Source organism: Labeo rohita, unplaced genomic scaffold, assembly GCF_022985175.1.
Source record: "Labeo rohita strain BAU-BD-2019 unplaced genomic scaffold, IGBB_LRoh.1.0 scaffold_347, whole genome shotgun sequence".
In the NCBI taxonomy this organism is placed as follows: Eukaryota; Metazoa; Chordata; class Actinopteri; order Cypriniformes; family Cyprinidae; genus Labeo; species Labeo rohita.
This window is the reverse complement of record NW_026129265.1, coordinates 15,681-35,783: the sequence shown is the minus strand read 5'-3', so window position 1 is coordinate 35,783 and position 20,103 is coordinate 15,681. Positions and strand designations below refer to the sequence as shown.

General features: G+C 33.7%; 1 protein-coding gene across 1 annotated transcript; it reads right to left on the bottom strand.

Annotated features, from left to right (window-relative positions):
• Window positions 1-6,331: 6,331 nt before the first annotated feature.
• LOC127160422 (uncharacterized) lies at window positions 6,332-12,251 on the bottom strand. Its single transcript, XM_051103061.1, has 6 exons — window positions 12,040-12,251; window positions 10,564-10,899; window positions 9,379-9,741; window positions 8,802-8,873; window positions 7,913-7,984; window positions 6,332-7,784 (listed from the first exon to the last, which is right to left on the bottom strand). Exons 1-5 carry the CDS (start codon window positions 12,221-12,223, stop codon window positions 7,923-7,925), a joined length of 1,017 nt encoding a protein of 338 aa, XP_050959018.1. The 5' UTR covers window positions 12,224-12,251; the 3' UTR covers window positions 6,332-7,784; window positions 7,913-7,922.
• Between the last annotated feature and the right edge of the window lie 7,852 nt (window positions 12,252-20,103).

Sequence of the window (20,103 nt, the reverse complement as noted above, 5' to 3'; positions counted from 1 at the left end):
TATCTTCCTAATAACACTAGATTGTGCCATTTACCATTAACTAGTTTTACATAAAGAGAAAGCTCACCCAAAGAAAAAAAAAATTGTAAAGAAAATCTCAAGTAGTTCCAAACCTATAGGAGTTATTTTCTTCTGATTAACACTAAAGAAGATATTCTGAATAATGTTGGTAACCAAGCAGTTGCTAGTAGCCAGTGATTTCCATACCAATTTTTCCCTACTGTGAAAGTCAATGGCTACCATCAACTTTACAACATTCTTCAGAATATCTCCTTTAGCATTTAGCAGATGAAAGAAACTTATACATGTTTGGAACAACATGAGGGTAAGTAATTGATGTCAGAGTTTTCATTTTAGAGTTTCCAATGAAAAAATAAAGAAACAGAAAACAAAAACGTACACTGACTTATTTTTTAAGGTACTAATATGCGCTGTTCAGGGGTCGATAAGGTTTGGTAATCTCAAAAAAATTTATACTTTTCAGAGCTAATTATATTTATGCTGTGAAAATAAAGATTTAAATTAAATTAAATTAAAAGTTTAATGCTTATTGCTGTTGTTTTGACTTTAGTTTTTGATGATGAGATGGTCCAAACTCATGATAAAGAAATAACTTATGCTGATCCAACATTCTACAAAAGAAAAACACATAAACTGGTAAGGCCTTTTTCTTTTTTGTGTAGTGTGTCTCTTTGCAGCTGTCACATTTAGATAAAATTATGATTGTGGGTTTTATTATGTGCTTAATTGCAAGTGTGTGTACTTCATATTATAATATATAAAATCATCTAGATGAGGTTTTAGCTTTCGACTGGGATGGGTTCACACAACACCATAATTTAGTGCTGGAAACACTAACTCACATATTCACTGCTTCATATCCCATAATACTCATGAGGCTCACTGTAATTCCTACCAACTGGAATGGATGACATATGCTCTGTCTCTCAATGTTAGCTGCATAGGACAAGGAAACACATCCAATGACATTCGTTTTACATTTTTTAAAAATAATTTAACCTCTTTTTTATATACAGATAGCTAGAGAGGAGAATAATGTGGAATATGCACCTGGCGGTATCAGATGGTGAAACTTTTCGTCTTTTCCTGAGTATCAGTCCTTTTCACAAGGAACCACCTGTGAGCAACTTCTTCAGTTTATGATTGCTCAGTTGTGGATACGTATTGGGATTGAGAATTCACACAGACATTTATCAGTATCTGAATGTAGTAGGCTTTTATTGCATGATGTTTTACTATAAGAATAATCAGTACATCTCAGTGAGATACGGCAAAGGGGTTTGAAGTGTGATATTCAGAGACAAACTAATGAAATGCTCTGAACAAATTAACCCTTTCAGAATTGAATTTTTTTCACTGGGCAAAAAAATGTTTTGTCCTCTTGATATTTGCTCTTCTCCAACATATAAATGAGTCTAAAAAAAAAAAAGATTTGTGCAAACTCATTTTTTATTAGATTTTTCTCATGTCCACTACAATGGACGCCAGGACTGAAGAAAAAAAAATCTGCATATTTTAACCATACATAATAAGTAGAGTTTGTGCATTATAGTTGAACTAGTGTTTAAGATTTTGAACAGAATACATACTGTAAGAATGAACAATGCCATAAGAATGTGGAAAAAATGGTAAGATGATATGAAGTCTCAAAAAAACTTGTTTTTTGGTTGAAGTGTGTGAATCTGGGTATATGTATAAATGTCTTTGCGTGTATATGTATGGGTTTATGTGTACTTGCTGATTGTTTTGATAAATATATGATTGTCTGCATTATAGCATCAAGGCATCAGTGTGTGTGGAGGGGGTGTGAGTGTGTGTGTTGCTCTGTATTCACTGATCTCATCCACTATGGCTGTTTCTCAATAAAACCATTGAAAAATTGATCTACAGATTATAGTTACTCTGAAGACATAAATGAAATCATATTAATTTTAATTTCATTAATTAACATCAATGTTTATAAAATATTAACATTTGAATTTGTACCTCTGTATTTAGCTTTGAAATGCTTGCACAAATTTCTCAACCTGTTATACAACTAATTCATGAGGTTACTACTAAGACCTGATGTCCATTGCGATGGACAGTAAATTAAAAAAATCCTGTGTTCTGCAACTCTGACAGATCTTCAAAATAACTTTGAATATTATCATTTTATAGTCTTAATTTTACAGCCGGTGCAATTTGAGTCTACCATTAACATAACTCTGCATATAAAAGGTAAAATATGGGGTTCCTCCTCTTCCTGTCTAGTTGGTTATCATGTCTCTCTTTTGTGATGTCTGTAGCTCAATCAGAATAAGTTAGGAGTCAGATCCTTATTGTAATTGGTTAATCAGGAACTGATCAGTGACCAGGCATTACTCATATTTTAAAAACATAACATTTTATTGGTTTAAACAAAAAATCATGTGATGTCCATTTCAATGGACGCAGGGTCTGAAGGGGTTAAAAGCGTTTGTTTTGTAATGCAAAGTCTTTAAAAATGTTTCCTAATACAGTGGCCCACTGGAGCATTGTCTTGTTTTACTTTTGAAATGTCAAAACTAATTAAGACTTTCAAAAGATGAATTTTCCAAATAATATTACATAGCTTTGTGAAGCTGTAAAGTACTGATATAATTGACTTATTTTGTCACATATTATCAGTTATTTATACAAGCAGCTAATTTTACAAGATGGCATTGACCTATATAAAATCACACATATCTAATGCATGCACTAGCTTACCTACCAGCTCAGTTTTTGAGACTCAAAGTGAAACTTGCTGTGGTCTGATTCTCTTATGCGGACATGAGTTGTGCTCTGTTGGGTAAACAAATAGATTGTGAAAGTGTGTCTGAACATTTGTGGTTGTAGTGCACTTGTGAAGTTTGTTAGAGGTGTGAATAATGTGCTTGGATGACTTTTTCCATTGCTGGTAATAGGAAACTAACACTTAACCATGAAGTAGTGACTCTATATGTTAATATAAGGTTAAAACATCCTCTTAATTTTCTGTAAGCTACATTTTAATATATTGTGATTCATATTTAGTGTGTTCAGTGAATCACGTGTTTAGTCTTCAGTTGGGTTTTTGAACCTCAACGCTAGTTTTGTTTCCAAAGCGACAACAACGGCATTACGTCTGTCTGCCTCGAGGCTCGAAAGTGTTTCACAGGCTTCGAAAATCGCGGGAGACTGCAGGTACTGCCGGAGAGCATAAATTTGAGTTTGAGAGGAGCCTCGTCTCGCTTTAGTAGACGACTGCAGTGAGGGGAGGAGTGAAGGAATAGCAGACATGATGGACAGTTCTTGGACTTCCCGTAGCGGATCAGACCCCTACGAAATCAAAGGCGGATATCGCGTGATCCACGCTGATTTGACTGAATGTAACTAAAACTCTCTTGCTTTTATATGAAAACTTTTTCTTTTTTTTTTCAAATATGTTTTCTATCAATTTTTAGTTTGATAAAGACACATATTTTATTTGGGCAATATATTTCGCATTTTATATTTTAGAAGAAAACACAACATCACTGTTGTTTCAACCAATATATGCATGTGTCCGAGTCGTTTCCTCGTGTTTTTTGCCAGGTCTACTTGCATGACTGCACGGCAGTTCCTGAGATGTTTGATTCAAATGGGCGGGATATGCATATTTATGAGCCCTCCTTGTGGTCGGCGTGTTGTTTTGCTGAGACGCCATTACATAGTTGTCTGGAACTGAAAATGTTTTGCACGCTCCTCATCGTGCTTTTGAAAGAGTTGTTTTCAGTGTCGCGCATTAAGCATACATAGGCTATTTATGTTACTCTTGCTTATCTTTTCCACCATATCAGTTAATTTTCACGAATCACAATTCGTTTTTTTTCCTCAGAAAATGAATATTAACAACAGTAACTGTAACACAACACTAAAGGCTTAACTAGTATGTATTGAAAACAAGTTTTGACACTGCACCAAAATTACAAGAGATTACATGTAAAATCAGTACAAATACATGTACATTTGGCTAATATGAATAAATAATAAGTATTGTTTATAATTGGACAAAGCTGTTGGCCCAAGAGTTATGATAAGGGTGTTATTCTTCAGATTTGAGAATTTTTAAAGTAACCAGTAGTTGCGACCCTAGTTATTTAGTTTAGCACAACCTTGCAGAAGTATGAATAGCTGTGGCAGCAAAATAAGTTAAAGTCACAATACTGCTAACTTAACATTTTTAATTTAACCACAATGTAATTCCTAAAACACATGCATATAGAAGGAAATCAATTAAGAAATATGCTTCCAGTAGAAAGTGAAGAGGCCATGCTAACCATGCAAACCCCTCTATATGATAGCCTACCATGGGCTTGCACTGGTAGACTAGCATCATCTAGTGTTCACAACATGACCTCATTGCTCCAAGTATAGCTGTACATTTGACTGATAGGGTGTGCTACACAGATATCAGATAGCCAAAGCTCCAATAATACATTTTGTAAATAGACACACCATCAACCTTTGTTGAAAGGGAAAAAAAGTTACTGACAACATATCAAAACGATTATTTCACGTTGGAGATTCTCATCTCATTGCTGCAGTGTAGCTATAAGCTATCTTTCTGAAAGCTATCTTTAAAAATGCATCACTGTCACATGACTGTGTGGAGGAACGGACATGAAGACGAGATTTTTGTATGTTTTATTAAAATTATGATATAATTTACACTTTAATCATTTTATTGAACAGAAATATTAGTTAGCCTTCAGATAATTTATTTCACTGCTTACAGTCTAATTAGGTCATATAAAAGTGTAAGCATGTATACTGTGAGTGCAGATATATGTGTGTATGATTGCGTTGTGTGTAGTGGGAGGGTGTGTGGCAGTGTTGCCAAGTCTGTGGTTTTCCCACAGAATTAGACTTTAAAGGAGAAGTCCACTTCCAGAGCAACCATTTACAAATAATTTACTCACCCCCTTGTCATCCAAGATGTTCATGTCTTTCTGTCTTCAGTCGTAAAGAAATTATGGTTTTTGAGGAAAACATTTCAGGATTTTTCATAATGGACTTAAATTGTTCCCCCCGATTTTGAACTTCCAAAATGTAGTTTAAATGCAGCCTCAAAGGGCTCTAAACGATCCCAGCCGAGGAAGAAGGATCTTATCCAGCAAAACGATCTGTCATTTTTTTTTTTTCTAAATAGAAATCTGTATATTTTTTAAGCACAAAAACTTGTGTAGCACAGATGCTGTGATGCGCATTCACGATGCTACGAATTAGCCATGGGTCGTTCTTGAACGATTTGTTCATTTTGAACAAATCTTTAATGTGACTCGGGAAGAACGAGTCATGTCGGGGAGTGATTTGTTCAGTCACGCATGCGCAACATCCTATTAGGTTCTGAACTGGAATGAGTTCACCTGTTTCAAGTCTTCGGGGTTTTCGAGACGTTCGTTCATCTTATGGGGCTGTGACGTGATAAACGAACGACTCGAGCCTCGAGAGATGAACTAATCAATTCTTTTTCCGATTATAGTTTTGTCTTGTTTGTAATGTGATCAACGTTTGTGTAAGCAGTAGATGTGTTAGGGAAGTAACACGTAACATTTTAATTATATTTTGCTAAAATGAACGAAATGACTAGAAACAAATTCGTTCATTTTGCTGAACGAGACTCAAAGGTCATCAAAATTATCAGAACTTCCCATCACTACTAGTTTATTGTCTGTGTACTCCGGCTAAAAAAGGTAGAGTATGGCAAAAAACTCCATCTTATTTTCTCCTACAACTTCAGAATCGTCCGACACATTGTACCTTTTTGTTTGTAAACAGCGTTTGACTTACTTGCACTTTCTTAGTCTTTGCGCGTTCACTTTGTAAACACTGGGTCTGTTCCACCTATGTTCAGCATGACCTTTTGACATGATTCAGTAGTATGTAGCGTTGTGAATGTGCATACAGAACCTGTGCTACACAAGCTTTTGTGCTTAAAAAGTATACACGTTTTTGTTTCCAGAAAAAAAAAAATGACAGATCGTTTCACTAGATAAGACCCTTCTTCCTCGGGTGGGATCGTTTAGAGCCCTTTGAAGCTGCATTTAAACTACATTTTGGAAGTTCAAAATCGGGGGCACAATTGAAGTCCATTATAAGGAGAAAAATCCTGAAATGCTTTTCCACACTCATATTGAACTAATTATATTGTTTGTTTGCTAAATATGTCATAATATATTGCTGGTCCTTGACCAACAACATGACCACCTAAGACCAGTATAAACCAGCAAAGGACCAGCATATATGTAAACGAACAAAAGACCACAAGTAACGGCATGAAGAAATATATATAGTTTATTTACCGGAATCATTTATGTACAGGTAAGAAGAAAGCAGTGGACCAAACCAGGCAAGGGAGGGGGGACTCAAAACATTTCTGAACTTAAAACACTTTTTTTTGCATTTATATTGTTTTACTACTTATACAATCATTTTACATATATTATTTACAACACACAGGGTGCTTGTAATGATATTTCTAGGGAGGACAACCCTCAGATCAGGGGCCCCCACAGTGGAACAATCAGCACATTCAGGGTCTAGCCATGATTATTATTAATTTTTTTTATGCAATTATGTAGATATTAATACAAATTTATACATCTCACAAAAGTAATAGTAGAAAAAGAAAAGGGGTATACAGAGAAAAAGAAAAAAACACAAAAGAACAAGTGCATGTACATGGGTAAAAAAGATTTATGCCAGGGATAAAAGAAAAATGAAAACATTTAATTAACCAAGTTAAAGTGACACAGTGCTTCATAGGTCTTTTTAGCTTTTCTGTTTCTAATATTTTGCAAAGTAGTACTATATTGTTTAATTTCTTTAATAAAATGTTCACAATTTGGCTTAGCTTTAGCCATTTTCTTTACATGAATGTGATATTTTCCAAGTAAAAAAATTAGTTGTGTAAAAAAGGAAATTGTACTTTTAGAATCAATGGTATTTTGTACAATAAAAGAATACAACATCATACATTTCTATTTGTATTAATGTACCAAACATCCTAGAAATGAAGTTAGAGACATCTACCCAAAATAATTTTGAGTATACACACTGAAAGAAAAGATGAGTCACAGATTCTTTAACGACACCACAAAACTCACAAGAGTTTTCCAGATCCAGTTTGAACCATTCAAATAATTCTTTAAAAGGTTAAATTCTGTGTAATATCTTAAAAAAAATATATATATATATATAATTACTTATGAAAAACTTATTTGTCATTGACCATACTTTCTTCCACTCAATGTTTTCATATTTAGATATACCAAACGACTGTTGAGCATAGCACATAATTATTCTTTAACACATTTCTAATATATCTATTACTGCCTTTATGTTTAACAATATTAATATCGCCAATAAATATATCAAATATATACAAGTCAATGGTTGTTGGTCAGTATTAATGGAATGTACAGAATTACGTAATAATGAAACAACTTTACTTGGAATTGCATCAAAAATAACAGCATAGTCATTTGGTTTCACAGGAATTTTACATTTTTTAAGGAATTCTGTGTATGTCAAAAGCAAACCATGGTCATTAAGCAACTGACTAACAGTAAATATTCCATTGTCATACCATGATTGATTAAAGATTTTTTTTTTATACAAGATATCTCTATTATTCCAAAGAAAATATCATTGTCGTGTGAAATTGTGCTTATAGATTAACTGCCAAGCCAGCAAGGGTCTAGCCATGATGCACAAATATACTGCAAGATATCATCATGCTGCAAGTATGAAGATAAAGATTACATCACGTTACACTAAAGAACTAAATGGTTGTGACAGAATTTTATATATATATATATATATATATATATACACACACACACACTGCAAATTATACTGTACATACCTTTCTGCAATTAAAGCATAGCTGATGCATTATTTTTGGGGATACCACTTTTATCTCTTCTCCACCATTGTCCTGTAAGAAAGAAAACAGATTTATAGAAGGAAAAAAAAAAAATGAACAGACTTAATGTTTTAATTACACAAACACAAAAACAGAAGACTTTTGTTTTTCCTGATAGTTGTATAAAGAACAGAAATGCGTTAGAGATTTTCATACAATATTAACGTCAGGTCATTCTAAACATAAGAGATTAGACACCGTACACAGAATCCTGCTTCACAAAATATCACACTGTACATTCATAAACCCACATTAACATTCTTATTTGCATAATTGCAGTGTCAACATAACTTAGTTGACAAACAAAGCATGCAGCCTTTTTAAAGTTTGGCTTGGCTCATTCTTGTGCAACAAATGTGCTTACTATATATTACTGACTGTTTATCTTTTTAATTAACTTTCCTTAAATGTTATTAAAATAAAAATAAATAAAAAAATGATGCAAAGACTATCTTACAGCAACATAAATGCATGCTGCATCAAACTGGTTTGGTTCTGGTGTAGCTGGTGGAAGCAGGGGAATGCAAACTCAGAGTAAGCTGTTAACCTCCACTTTTGGTTCCAAAATCCAGGTTAGTTTCAATGTATGTTAGTAACATCACAACTTACCCTGTGAACCTACATTCCAGGGATAGCTAAATCCAGGTAAATGTTACTAGGCTTCAGGGGTTTTCAGTGCTTGCTCTTTACAAGAGGATGCAGTGTGCATGGAATCTTAAATTGTCTTAAATATCTTAAAAAGTCAATTATATTGGTGTTTTTGTAATGATGACTAAGTGAAATATCACACACAAAGGAAAAACAAATGCAAACACACACAAAGCCTTACCAAATAAAACTGCAGGCACCAGCAGAACAGTAACACATATTCCTATGATGACAAATAAATACACACTCCAATCTGTAATGATAAAGACAGATATTATTACTGACTTTAATTAATTTATTTTTCATGATTGACATTTACACCTTTCTACTGCAGTCATCAGTTGAGTTATGTATGATTTATAGGATGATGATGAGTCAACTGATAAATGGTGGCATTGTTTGTTTTGTCTTAAGAACAAAACCTAAAACAGCATTAAAGGAGAAGTCCACTTTGAGAACAATAATTTACAGATAATGTACTCACCCCCCTGTCATCCAAGATGTTTGTGTCTTTCTTTCTTCAGCCGTAAAGAAATTATGTTTTTTAAAGGAAAACATTTCAGGATTTTCCTCCATATAATGGAGGAAATTCCTCCTTTAAAATGCTGACTGATGGTCGCCATTGTTCATGGTAATCACTTTATGACAAATAGAGTGATTACCATGCATATTATGGTGATGAGAAAGAGATGATCTCAAACACATAAAAACACTGAACTACACAAACTTAATCAAGGGAATAACTAAATTATACTTACCATTAACATTGAAGTTCTTTTCGCAGATGATACTGATGCTGTGATGCCGGTGGATGATAAAGCTTCTGCTGCTGATCCGTAGTTTATAATCTCCAGCGTCTGTGGTTCTGGTGTTCATGATGGTCAGAGATCCAATCTGTTGATCCAGCTTCAGTCTGTCTTTGAATTGTTCAGCACCTTCTTTACACTGAACATCAGTACAGGTTCCATTAGGATTTCCAGTGATTTCAGCAATGACAGCGTTATTAAAATACCACGTCATCACATCAGCTGTATTTTTTATGTCACCAGGATCAAAAGTGACAGATTCTCCCTCCTTCACTGACTTTCTCTGCATTTCATCTCGTTTAGCAGGAGAAGAATCTGAAACACAAATCAACAGCTGTTTGAAGGATCTTTTTTGCAATAAAAACAATGTCAGTGCTCTGACACAATAAACTTGAGGAGACCCCGAGTCAATTCCCGTGGTCTTTTCTGATGCTCTTTCACCTGCTTCCTCTCCGCTCTTTGCAATGTCCTGTATAAAATAAAGGTAAAAATGGCAAAAAAACATTTAAATCAAAACAAAACAATGACAATATAAATAAATAACTGTGAAAATGAAAGATATTAAGCTTTTTTCTTTTTAACTTGGGCAATATCTATATCTATCTATCTATCTAATCTATATCGATATCTATATATCTATATACATATATCTATCTATCTATATATATATATATATATATATATATATATATATATATATATGTATATACATACATACATACACACACATATATATATATATATAGATATATATAGATATACATATGGATTTCATGATAGCAATGAACTATTAATTCAGATTGTGCATTTTAATAAATAAAGGAGATGTACTAATTAATGGAATTATCAATAACAATTACAAATATTTAATTATAATAATTATAATAGGCATCAACATGCCACTGAGGTATGCTCAAAATGTATTCATGATTTGCACTTCTAAACATTCATATTTGTTTTAAAAAAAAACACCCTCTGCACTTTGGATTCCTGGTGAACCAAACAGAATAAAATATTATGGTAAATGGCATGCTACTTTAATACAGGTAAAGAGCATAAACAGCTCCGAAACTCTTTGCTAAACACATTGTGATTTAAGCATAAAACATGTCTTTAAACATCCATAATAAGATTTACCATTAACGTCAACACTGAAGATCTTGTCACTGTTGCTGCTATGGCTGATGATTAGTAGTTTATAATCTCCAGAATCTGTTTTGTTGATGTTTGTAATGGTCAGAGATCCAGTCTGATGATCCATCAAAAGTCTGTCTCTGAATCTCTCAGTACCATTATTGCACTGAACATCTGTACAGATCTTTCTGAGATCTCCGCTAATTTGAGCGATACGAATGTAATTAAAAAACCATTTAATCTTTTCATGTTGGTTTGTTTTAACATCAGTGTTTAAAGTGACTGAATCTCCTTCCATCACAAACACTGACACTCCACTTACATCATCCACAAAAACACCTGAGGAAGAAATCAACAGTTTCGATTAGCCAAACAAAGGTATACAACTGAAAAATGCTGTGAAAATGTTCCTACAGATAAAGTTTGTGAGAAGAGAAATATATATGGATTCATAATGTAACACGTGCAAAAAAAAAAAAAAAAAAAAAAAAACAGAAGAACATTTATTTGCAGTAATTAAAAATCCATTTATTTAGTACACAATCACTATATAGCTCCTTCTTTATGCATATATTAACCCCAGATTTAAACCCCAGATTAACACTACCCCTCTGAAGGGCTGAAATATTTTACACTTCATTTAAAACAATAATTTTTCATGTTTCAAAATATTGTCTTTATTTTCCATTTTAATGCCATTTTACTGCGGTCCCCACAATGTTAAAAATTATTAAAATAGTCAGTGAAGTTTATCTGAAAATGTAACGATGCAAACATGTTTTATGTAAGGGGTAGGTTTAGGGTTAGGGGATAGACAATATCGTTTGGTCAGTGTAAAAACTATAGAAGTCTATGAAAAGTCCCCACAATTCACAAAAACAAATATATATGTGTGTGTGTGTGTGTGTGTGTGTGTGTGTGTGTATGTGTGTGTGTGTGTGTGTGTGTGTGTATGTGTGTAAAATTAACGGATTTCGTCAGAAAAACTTTAAAAAATATTATTTATAATTACAACAGGAAACAAAATAAACCCTCATATTTTTTTCTAGTCTTTATCTTTTATCTTTTTTTTTATATCTGTTTATCAGCGCCACCACAGGGCACATGGAGAATTACAAAAACAACTATTAATCATCAGCTGTTTTGCGTAACGTGCATGACTAGACTTAAGGCTCAAAACAAACAGGGGAATATCCATAACATCACACAGTTCACAGTGTTCACAGTTTTCAATAAAAATAACCTATGAATGCTTTAAAGCCTACAAAGCAAGGACATAAGAAAGTATAACACCGAAAGCGACACACGCTAGCTTTAATATGAAGACAGATAAGTGACCTTTCACTGTCAATCGAATGTGTTATCTGAAAAAGTTAGCGACTAACAGCATTTAAGACATAAAACAGTCGATTGTACAGTCAGTACCAAACGAAACTGCGTCACACTCGACATTCGTTGAAAAAGATGAGCATGCCTTACCAAGTGAAATGCACACTGGGAGCACATTAAGGACGTTAACCATTTCTGCAGTCTGTTTTCTGAGAATGTAGATTTCTGCGAAAATAACCAGCGTCTCGCTGCAGCCTCCTCCAAGTATATGAAACTGAAGACAAGAGATCTCCAAAATAGGGCGGGGTCTCGTCACGCAAAACACTTTCCCCATTGGCTCTGGCTTTAGCCTATTGTTATTGACTTACATTTCAAAACTAAACTTTATAAAATAAACGGCTTGTAGTTGTTCTCAAATAACATAAACTATGCTAGATAAATAAATATGCTCAGTGAGAGCAGAGCCCCAAAACTCGTGGCCAGTGGTTAATGATATAAACGGGAATCACCCACGAGCTCTCATGCGAGCCGTCCCAGTGAAGTGCAGGGGAATGTTTTACTCTATCGCTTTGTTTTAAGCAACGGGGGCATCCCGGGTCTTGGAATTCGCAGGGTAGGAGTGGGTAGTGATTCTGGATGTAACTGAAAAGGTCAGATTTTCCAGTGAGGTCCGGTTGGGGAGTTACAAAACGGCCCGACGATCTCATATCCCAATATTATTAACTGCTTATCTGCCACGCTATTCAGCGCCAATCACAATGTGCAGTCAATTTCACTGGTTAAGGTTAGGGTAAGGTGTGGGGGGGTTTAGGTTTTAGCCAGAGCCGTATAGAGAGAGAGTTGCGACAACTCCATTGACTCCAATGGACCAGTTTTTTACAGCAATGGCGGATCGTGGAGACGCGCAATAGTTCCCGGAAGTTAGCGCTAATACCAATCAGCGCCATAGAGATGCAGCAGAAGAGACCGTTGTGATCGACTTTTACAAGATAAGCAGTGTTGTGCAAGTTACTTCTAAAATGTAATACATTATATACCCAGCAAACACAGAACGTTCCCCTAACGTTCCCCTATGGTTCCCGTTTGGTTATTTTTTTGGGAACCAAATGAGAACGTTCTAGGAACGTTCCCTGTAGGTTCTCTTTTTATTTTTTGGTTTAAATTTATAACCTAAAAAGAACCTTCCCAGAACGTTCCCTGCAGGTAATTTATAAGTTTTATTTTTAGAACCTACAGAGAACGTTCCCGGGAACGTTCCCTGTAGGTTATTTTTAGATTGCATTTTTAGAACCTACAGGGAACGTTCCCAGAACGTTCCCTGCAGGTTATTTTTTGGTTTAATTTTATAACCTAAAAACAACCTTCCCAGAACGTTCCCTGCAGGTTATTTTTAGTTGTCATATCCGTGTAAACTAATAAAAACTTGGCAGATCTTTCTGATCATTCTAATGTTGAAATGTATTCTTTTTAATCATAAACTATTTTTTTGCAGAATTTCATGTCTGAAATAAGCGTTTAATAAAGTGTAGACATCAAAGTGGTCAAATGGCATTATAATTATAATATAATTCCAATTAAGCCAAGGTTAAGCGTAGTCAGAAAATCATATCATTAACACTGGGTTTGTTTGTATATTTCTTTTCTGCGCGCCTCTGATCTGCACGCGCTTCTCTAGCACGCGCTCAATCCTGCCTTCCACAGAAAGCCGCGCACCCGCGTAATTTAAAAATTAACGGTCATTTCGTTTTACTGACTGACTAACATTCGTTGATTGATCGCTTTAATGAATAATTACTTATAATTAATATATATACGAGAGTAAATATTGTGATTTCAGGGAAATTTGACACGTCTAATTGAAGAGAACATGATGTTAACGGAGAAGTTTTTGTGTAAAAAGAGAGAAACACATCGTCGTTAATTCAGTGGTAAGAAACGAATGTAATATTATTCTAAGTAAAGTAAAATAAATGTTATTCGTTTTCAATGTCTGTAAAAATAAAATTCACATTTTTAAAATCCAATATTTTGTTGAAGTCAGTGTTATTTGGTGCTTTAATAAACAAAATCTGGGTTATGGTACTTCTAATCTTATATATTAACGAATAAAACAAATCTAGGATATTAAAGGATAATTTAATGTCATTTTATGGTGGCTAAATGTGCTCTAAATATCTGTAAGGATTAAACAATATAGTTTAAAACAAGACATGGTTTGTAGTAGTGATTATTGAGGTCCACATCCGTCCGTCTTCCATGCTGCTTACTACGGGACGCGGGAGTGCTGACATACGGCAGCGGTATCGGAGTGAAGAGGTTAGGAGAACGTTCTGGGAACCTTCAGAGAACTTTCAGGGAACCTTCTAGGAACATAAATAGAACGTTCCCTATTGGTTAGCCAGGAAAGTTTTCTTAACGTAAATAGAACGTTCCCTGCAGGTTAGGGGAACGTTCTGGGAACCTACAGGGAACGTTCTGGGAACGTTCTCAGAACGTTGCGGAACGTTCCCGAACGTTCCCGATAGGTTCCCAGAACGTTCCCCTAACCTGCAGGGAACGTTCTATTTACGTTAAGAAAACTTTCCTGGCTAACCAATAGGGAACGTTCTTGGTAACGTTCTGGGAACCTTCTGGGAACCAAAACCTAACGTTCCCAGAACGTTCTGGGAACCAAAAATTGTTAGCTGGGTATTACTGATTACTGTCTTTTAAAAGTAATTAGTTACTTTACAATATTACTGTCTCTGAATTGTAATGCGTTACACTACTAGGCATTATAAAATACCAAAATGTAGTTTATTGCTGCTCATTATACATCCAGTGGAGGGTAATGAGGTAGGTCAATATAGCATAAAATTATAAAATCATATTTAGATAGGCTACCGGTATGTAGGTCTACATTAACGTTACTTGTAGTTTAGGTTAAACACAGATAAGGACAAAATTATTACATGTATAAATAACGCCAGTAGTTAAAGCGAACTGTTAAAATGTACAATCAATAAACACAATACTTAGCCGATAGACTATTTTGAACAGTTTTCGGACCAAAACAAGAATGAACAAGCCAAAAGGAATTAGGCTAATTTAAAGCGAAACTGAAAACAAACGCAGCCTACCTCTCTCTTTCGGCATGAATCCAATTAAATATGTCCATATTCGCGATGTATTTGAATGCTGAACTATTATTTATTAGTAAACCAGGCTTCGTACCTAACGCGAGTAAAAACATCCTCACAATAGCAAATATGTGTTTGGCGCGACCTCAGGCTGAACGGCATGGATTGTACTACGTAGTACGCACTATTTTAATTAATCAGTGTATATGTTTGGTTGACTGTATTTTATTCTGATAATGACCAGGCTGCAACGTTTGCAATGCTGTATGTGTGGTGCGTGAGGCGCCGGCGCGATCGAACAGCGGAAACACTGTACAGTAGTGAAACCGAAACTGTGTGTTTACTTTTATTTCTGTCATCATGTTTTTTTTTTCTTTCCGTGAACTTTCGTAGAGCGCCGTGCCACACAAACATGAACCAAACTCAGCAGTGTTGGTAAATTCAGACTTAATTTTGAGTTAAAATATGTTGTTGTAACTTGCGTTACTCAGACTGTAACGAGTAATATTATTACCCAAATTTGATTAGTAATGCGTTATATTACTGCGTTACAGCAAAAAGTAATATACTACTGTAATATTACTTTTGTAATGCGTTACTCCCAACACTGAAGATAAGACATAGAACAAAACTATATATTATCAGAGCAGCTAATTAATTTACCTTATGCATTAAAACAGATTATTATTAGATTATTACTCACTAAATTAGTAGATTTAGGGGGTATTATTCATTCTCTTAATGCAATTTCATTCATCGTTGTGTAATTGAGGCTTTTAAACGTGATTTTTGCTAGTGGAAAGTTAAATATTAGAATTAAATTTATTGCAAAGGATGCTGATGGACCTAAGTGAGAATGAAAAAGAGGCAGGCAATTTTCATTTGTGAATCATACTAGGCTAAATTACCAGAAATATATTAAATACCACTCCTGTATACAGTTTAAGTCAAAAGCTTACATACACCTTGCAGATACTGCAAAATGTTAATTAAAACAATTTATTTTACCAAAATAAATACGTTTAAACATTGTTTATTTAGTACTGACCTGAATAAAATATTTTACATAAAAGATGTTATTTACATATAGTCCATAAGAGAAAATAATAGTTACATTTATAAAAATGACCCAGTTCAAAAGTTTACATACACTTGATTCTTAATACCATGTTAATACTGGTAAATTAATTCAAATTTTGCAGAATCTGGAAGCTGTATGTAAAGTTTGACTTCAACTTTAATAAACGTAATCACAGTAAACCTGTACTTTATTACTGTGTTTTATATTTACTGTACTTCTGTACTTCTTATCTACTGTAGAAGCACTGCGTGTGTGTGTGGAGGAGCAGAGATGCCACAGGACTGATATGTGATAGAGCATCACTTTACCATTTCTCCTGTGTTTTTCTTCTTCTCTATTTTGCTTTCGGAACAAGAACCACCTGAAGACTCCCTGTAATGAGAACACCTCTGAAAAGATGACGCCAAACCTTGAGAGGACTTCAGATGACGCCACCTCCAAATAAACACATAAAACTACCAAATTTTATTTGTATTATTATCAACATGATCAAATAATGTGATCATTATTTTAATGCATTAATTGTTTCTGCTGAATACATCATGTTAACTAACTGCATGATTTGTATAGCCTCATTTTAGAACATTTCTGCCATATGAACATTACTTAGACAGTTACACCTGTTAACATAGCTATTATTTGTAACGTAGAAATATTAATTTTCTGTAAAGCTGCTTTAAAACACTGTGTATAATAAAAAGTGCTATACAAATAAATGTGAATAAAATAAAACTTTTTTCTCCTCTCCATGTCAGTAGGAAAACCATACATTCATTCTGCTTTCTGTGAGTGACTCTGGAGCATTCCCATGTAGCACAGGAAACTACAAAGACAACATGCTTTTACGTTTATTATAAATGAATAAATCAGTTGCTGTAAATAAGTGTATAACAAGAGTCAACATACGTAAAATATATGATTAAATGTGTAAAAACAATGTTTTAAGTTGAATATACTATGAAAATATTTATATATTAATAATTATGGGGTGAACAAGAATCAAAAACATTAAACCCTTAATTTAATTTTATAATTCACTTATTTGGTATTAAGACAACATACCAACAAGACAATACCATTTCAAAACAGCAAATGCAGTCTTTAACTAAAGTTACTTTAGCCTAAAATATGTTAAAGCAAGCAGCGATAGTTGACCACATTAATCCTCAAATATTAGCGTATTTTATATTTTAAATACAACACAATCAACAGAGATCCAACAGCAAGTGTTACCTGCTGATTCTAACCAATAAATAGTTTGCTGGATTCTGCATTTCTCAAATTGCTTCAACACTGTAAAACCCAATAGTTTACCTTACTTAGTTACAATTAGTTATCTTTACTTAGTTACTATACTTACTAGGTTTTATTAAGTTACAGCTACTTTCAAGGCACATAAAACAATTTACTTACTTGCTTTGAGTGATGTTTACTTAAAATATCCAAGTATCCACAAAGAAACCAATGACATTAATAAACCAGTGAGAGGCAGCAGTGTACTAATATGTTGCTAATGTGCAACATGACAACAGAAGAAGAAGAAAATAAAGTTTTTGAGATGGGGCAATTTTTAGTAGACTTTTCACTCACATCTTTCTTTCACTACTTGAATTCACTCATTTCCCAAAGTCATCTTGAATGTTGAATTTTCAATACAACTGAAATATTTGAGAGAACATCACATAAGCTGACTTCATAAATTAACGTTGATTTTCCTGATTTTTATTTATTTATTTATTTTTTTTTAATACTCACCATTATAGTGAATAGTGTTACTTTTGGTTGGGCATTTGGAACTTTGTTTGTATTACTATAATTTTCTTTCTATTGTTGCAGCAATGCAACATGAAATCAGAGTACTTTGATTTTGAAGAAAGAAAAGTAATAAGTAGGTTGCTTTTAGAAGGTGACCTATATTCTAATTAAATCATTAGGTTGTGTATTTTTCATGTTGATTAATGATCTTTTACAATTTTCTTGTTTTTTTTTTTTTTTTTTTTATAAACACCCTTAAGAAGCTTTTACCTGTGTTGATACAATCTTTTAATATTTGGGGTAATGTGCATGAGTCACACACAGACTTCAACATTCAGCATGTGAATCACAACAATGGTAACAACTCAATTTTATTTATTTTTATTAACTGTATCAATAACCATTTTATGAGCTTTTTTGTTTGTTTTTTGTTGTGCTACTACTGACACAAGACAGCAAATGAAATTGGCAAATACAAACAACAACAGTAAAACAAAGCAACTGCATAATTTATTCATGTCGCAATGCACTCTGGGAGTCAGTGAGTAATTAGATAAATTAAAAGCATTAAGTAAATTCAACTTAAAATGGTTGTTAAATTGACTCTTATATTGAAGTAATGATTACTTAAAGTTTTCCAGTAAACGTTACTTAAATTTTTTAGGGCAACCAGTTTCCTTAAGTTTTTTAAGTAAATTCAACTTAACCGGGTTTAGAGTGAAAACACCATAAATACAAACACAGGAATGCAACTCTAAATCATGCAGAAAGTTCTGTGTGAGGGGTAGGGTTAGGGGATGGAACATACAGTTTGTACAGTATAAAAATAATTACGTCTACGGAATGTCCCCCGAAAACTTGGAAACCCAACGTGTTTGTGTGTTATAACGTCAAACTAAATTTGACTTTTCTTTTTTTTTTTTTTTTAATTGCAGCTTTAAACATTTACTTAATTGTGTGCATTAATGCTTAAACTTTGATAGTTTTGATAAAACATATGGTAAAGAAACAGATTGAGTAAAGAAAGTTTTTTTGGTTAAATGTGTTTTATTGTTCAAACAGCTGAGACTGCTGAAGAAGAGATCACTTATGCTGAGCCAACATTCTACAAAAGAAACACACATAAATTGGTAAGATAATATATATTTTATCTCACTGTATCATTTAAGCACATCAGATATAGATCTGTGTGTGTGCTGGGTGTTTTGTATAATGATTATCACATCACACACACACACAACAGCACAATATCACAAAGATAATTTTACGTTGAATTGAAATTGTTTAGTTTTCAAAGCAGGAAGTCACCATAAAATTATGCATTTTTGACCTTCAAAATCCATTACAGTGTTCTACTAAAAGAATTCAGATCATGTTACGTTCATGTTTCACATCACAGATTACAATTTAGCAAGTGATATGAAGTGGAATACATTAGTCATTAAAAAGATTTAAGAAACATTAAACAATAGTTTGTTCAACAAGACTAAAAGACAATATTTTGTTAAACTTACACTGTTAGCTAACTACAGATAACTACTAGCTAGCATAATGGAACGCTAGCATGCTAAATACAATTTTAATGTAATATCATTAATGCTATGTTTAATATGATATTTTATATAATATTATTATAATTTTATCAAGTATGTTATGACAAAATAAGAGAATGTTGCCAGTACTGTCGTAAGCAAAGTTACTGCAGAACCAACACACACTTGTCACGTAGCCGCCCACAAATAAGCACAAGCCTCACTTTGATAACCACACAAAAACTCAAACACAACAGAAACTCTAATAAATCTCCAACAAATCTCCTACTCACTGTACAAAAGGTTTGCCACAATGTCTTTAATATCACAATATTCCGCTCAGCCGACGCTACCGGTAAGGCTATGGTTGGACGCTATGATAAGCAATAGTTCACAGCCACGTGAGGCAGCTTGAATTCAAATTTTGAATTCTGCTTGTTGTTCACCAAACCTCAGTCGTTTCGCACGTTCTATGCTAAATTCAGTATCTTCATGTTTTTCACACCCGTCTATTCGACGCAAGCTGCGCACAGCGCCAGAAATAAATACCGTGGTAAAATAAACTGTACCTTTACCTTTATTAACTGACCTTTATTAAATATTCTGCAAATGTAGTCCGGTGCATTGTCTAATTAGATATGTCATCAGTATTTATTTATTAAGATTTAATGTTGCATTCAATACAGAAACAAAAAAATCGTATTAGACCGGTGTTTGATTTAAGAAA

What these genes read in the sequence shown, in the direction of transcription:
- LOC127160422 (XM_051103061.1), bottom strand. Translation starts at nt 12,223, where the DNA reads ATGGGGAAAGTGTTTTGCGTGACGAGACCCCGCCCTATTTTGGAGATC. An exon ending in CCCAGTGTGCATTTCACTTG is followed by an intron (nt 10,900 to 12,039) that starts GTAAGGCATGCT and finishes TTTCTTCCTCAG; the next exon opens with GTGTTTTTGTGGATGATGTA. An exon ending in GGTGCCTGCAGTTTTATTTG is followed by an intron (nt 7,985 to 8,801) that starts GTAAGGCTTTGT and finishes TCTTTCTTACAG; the next exon opens with GACAATGGTGGAGAAGAGAT.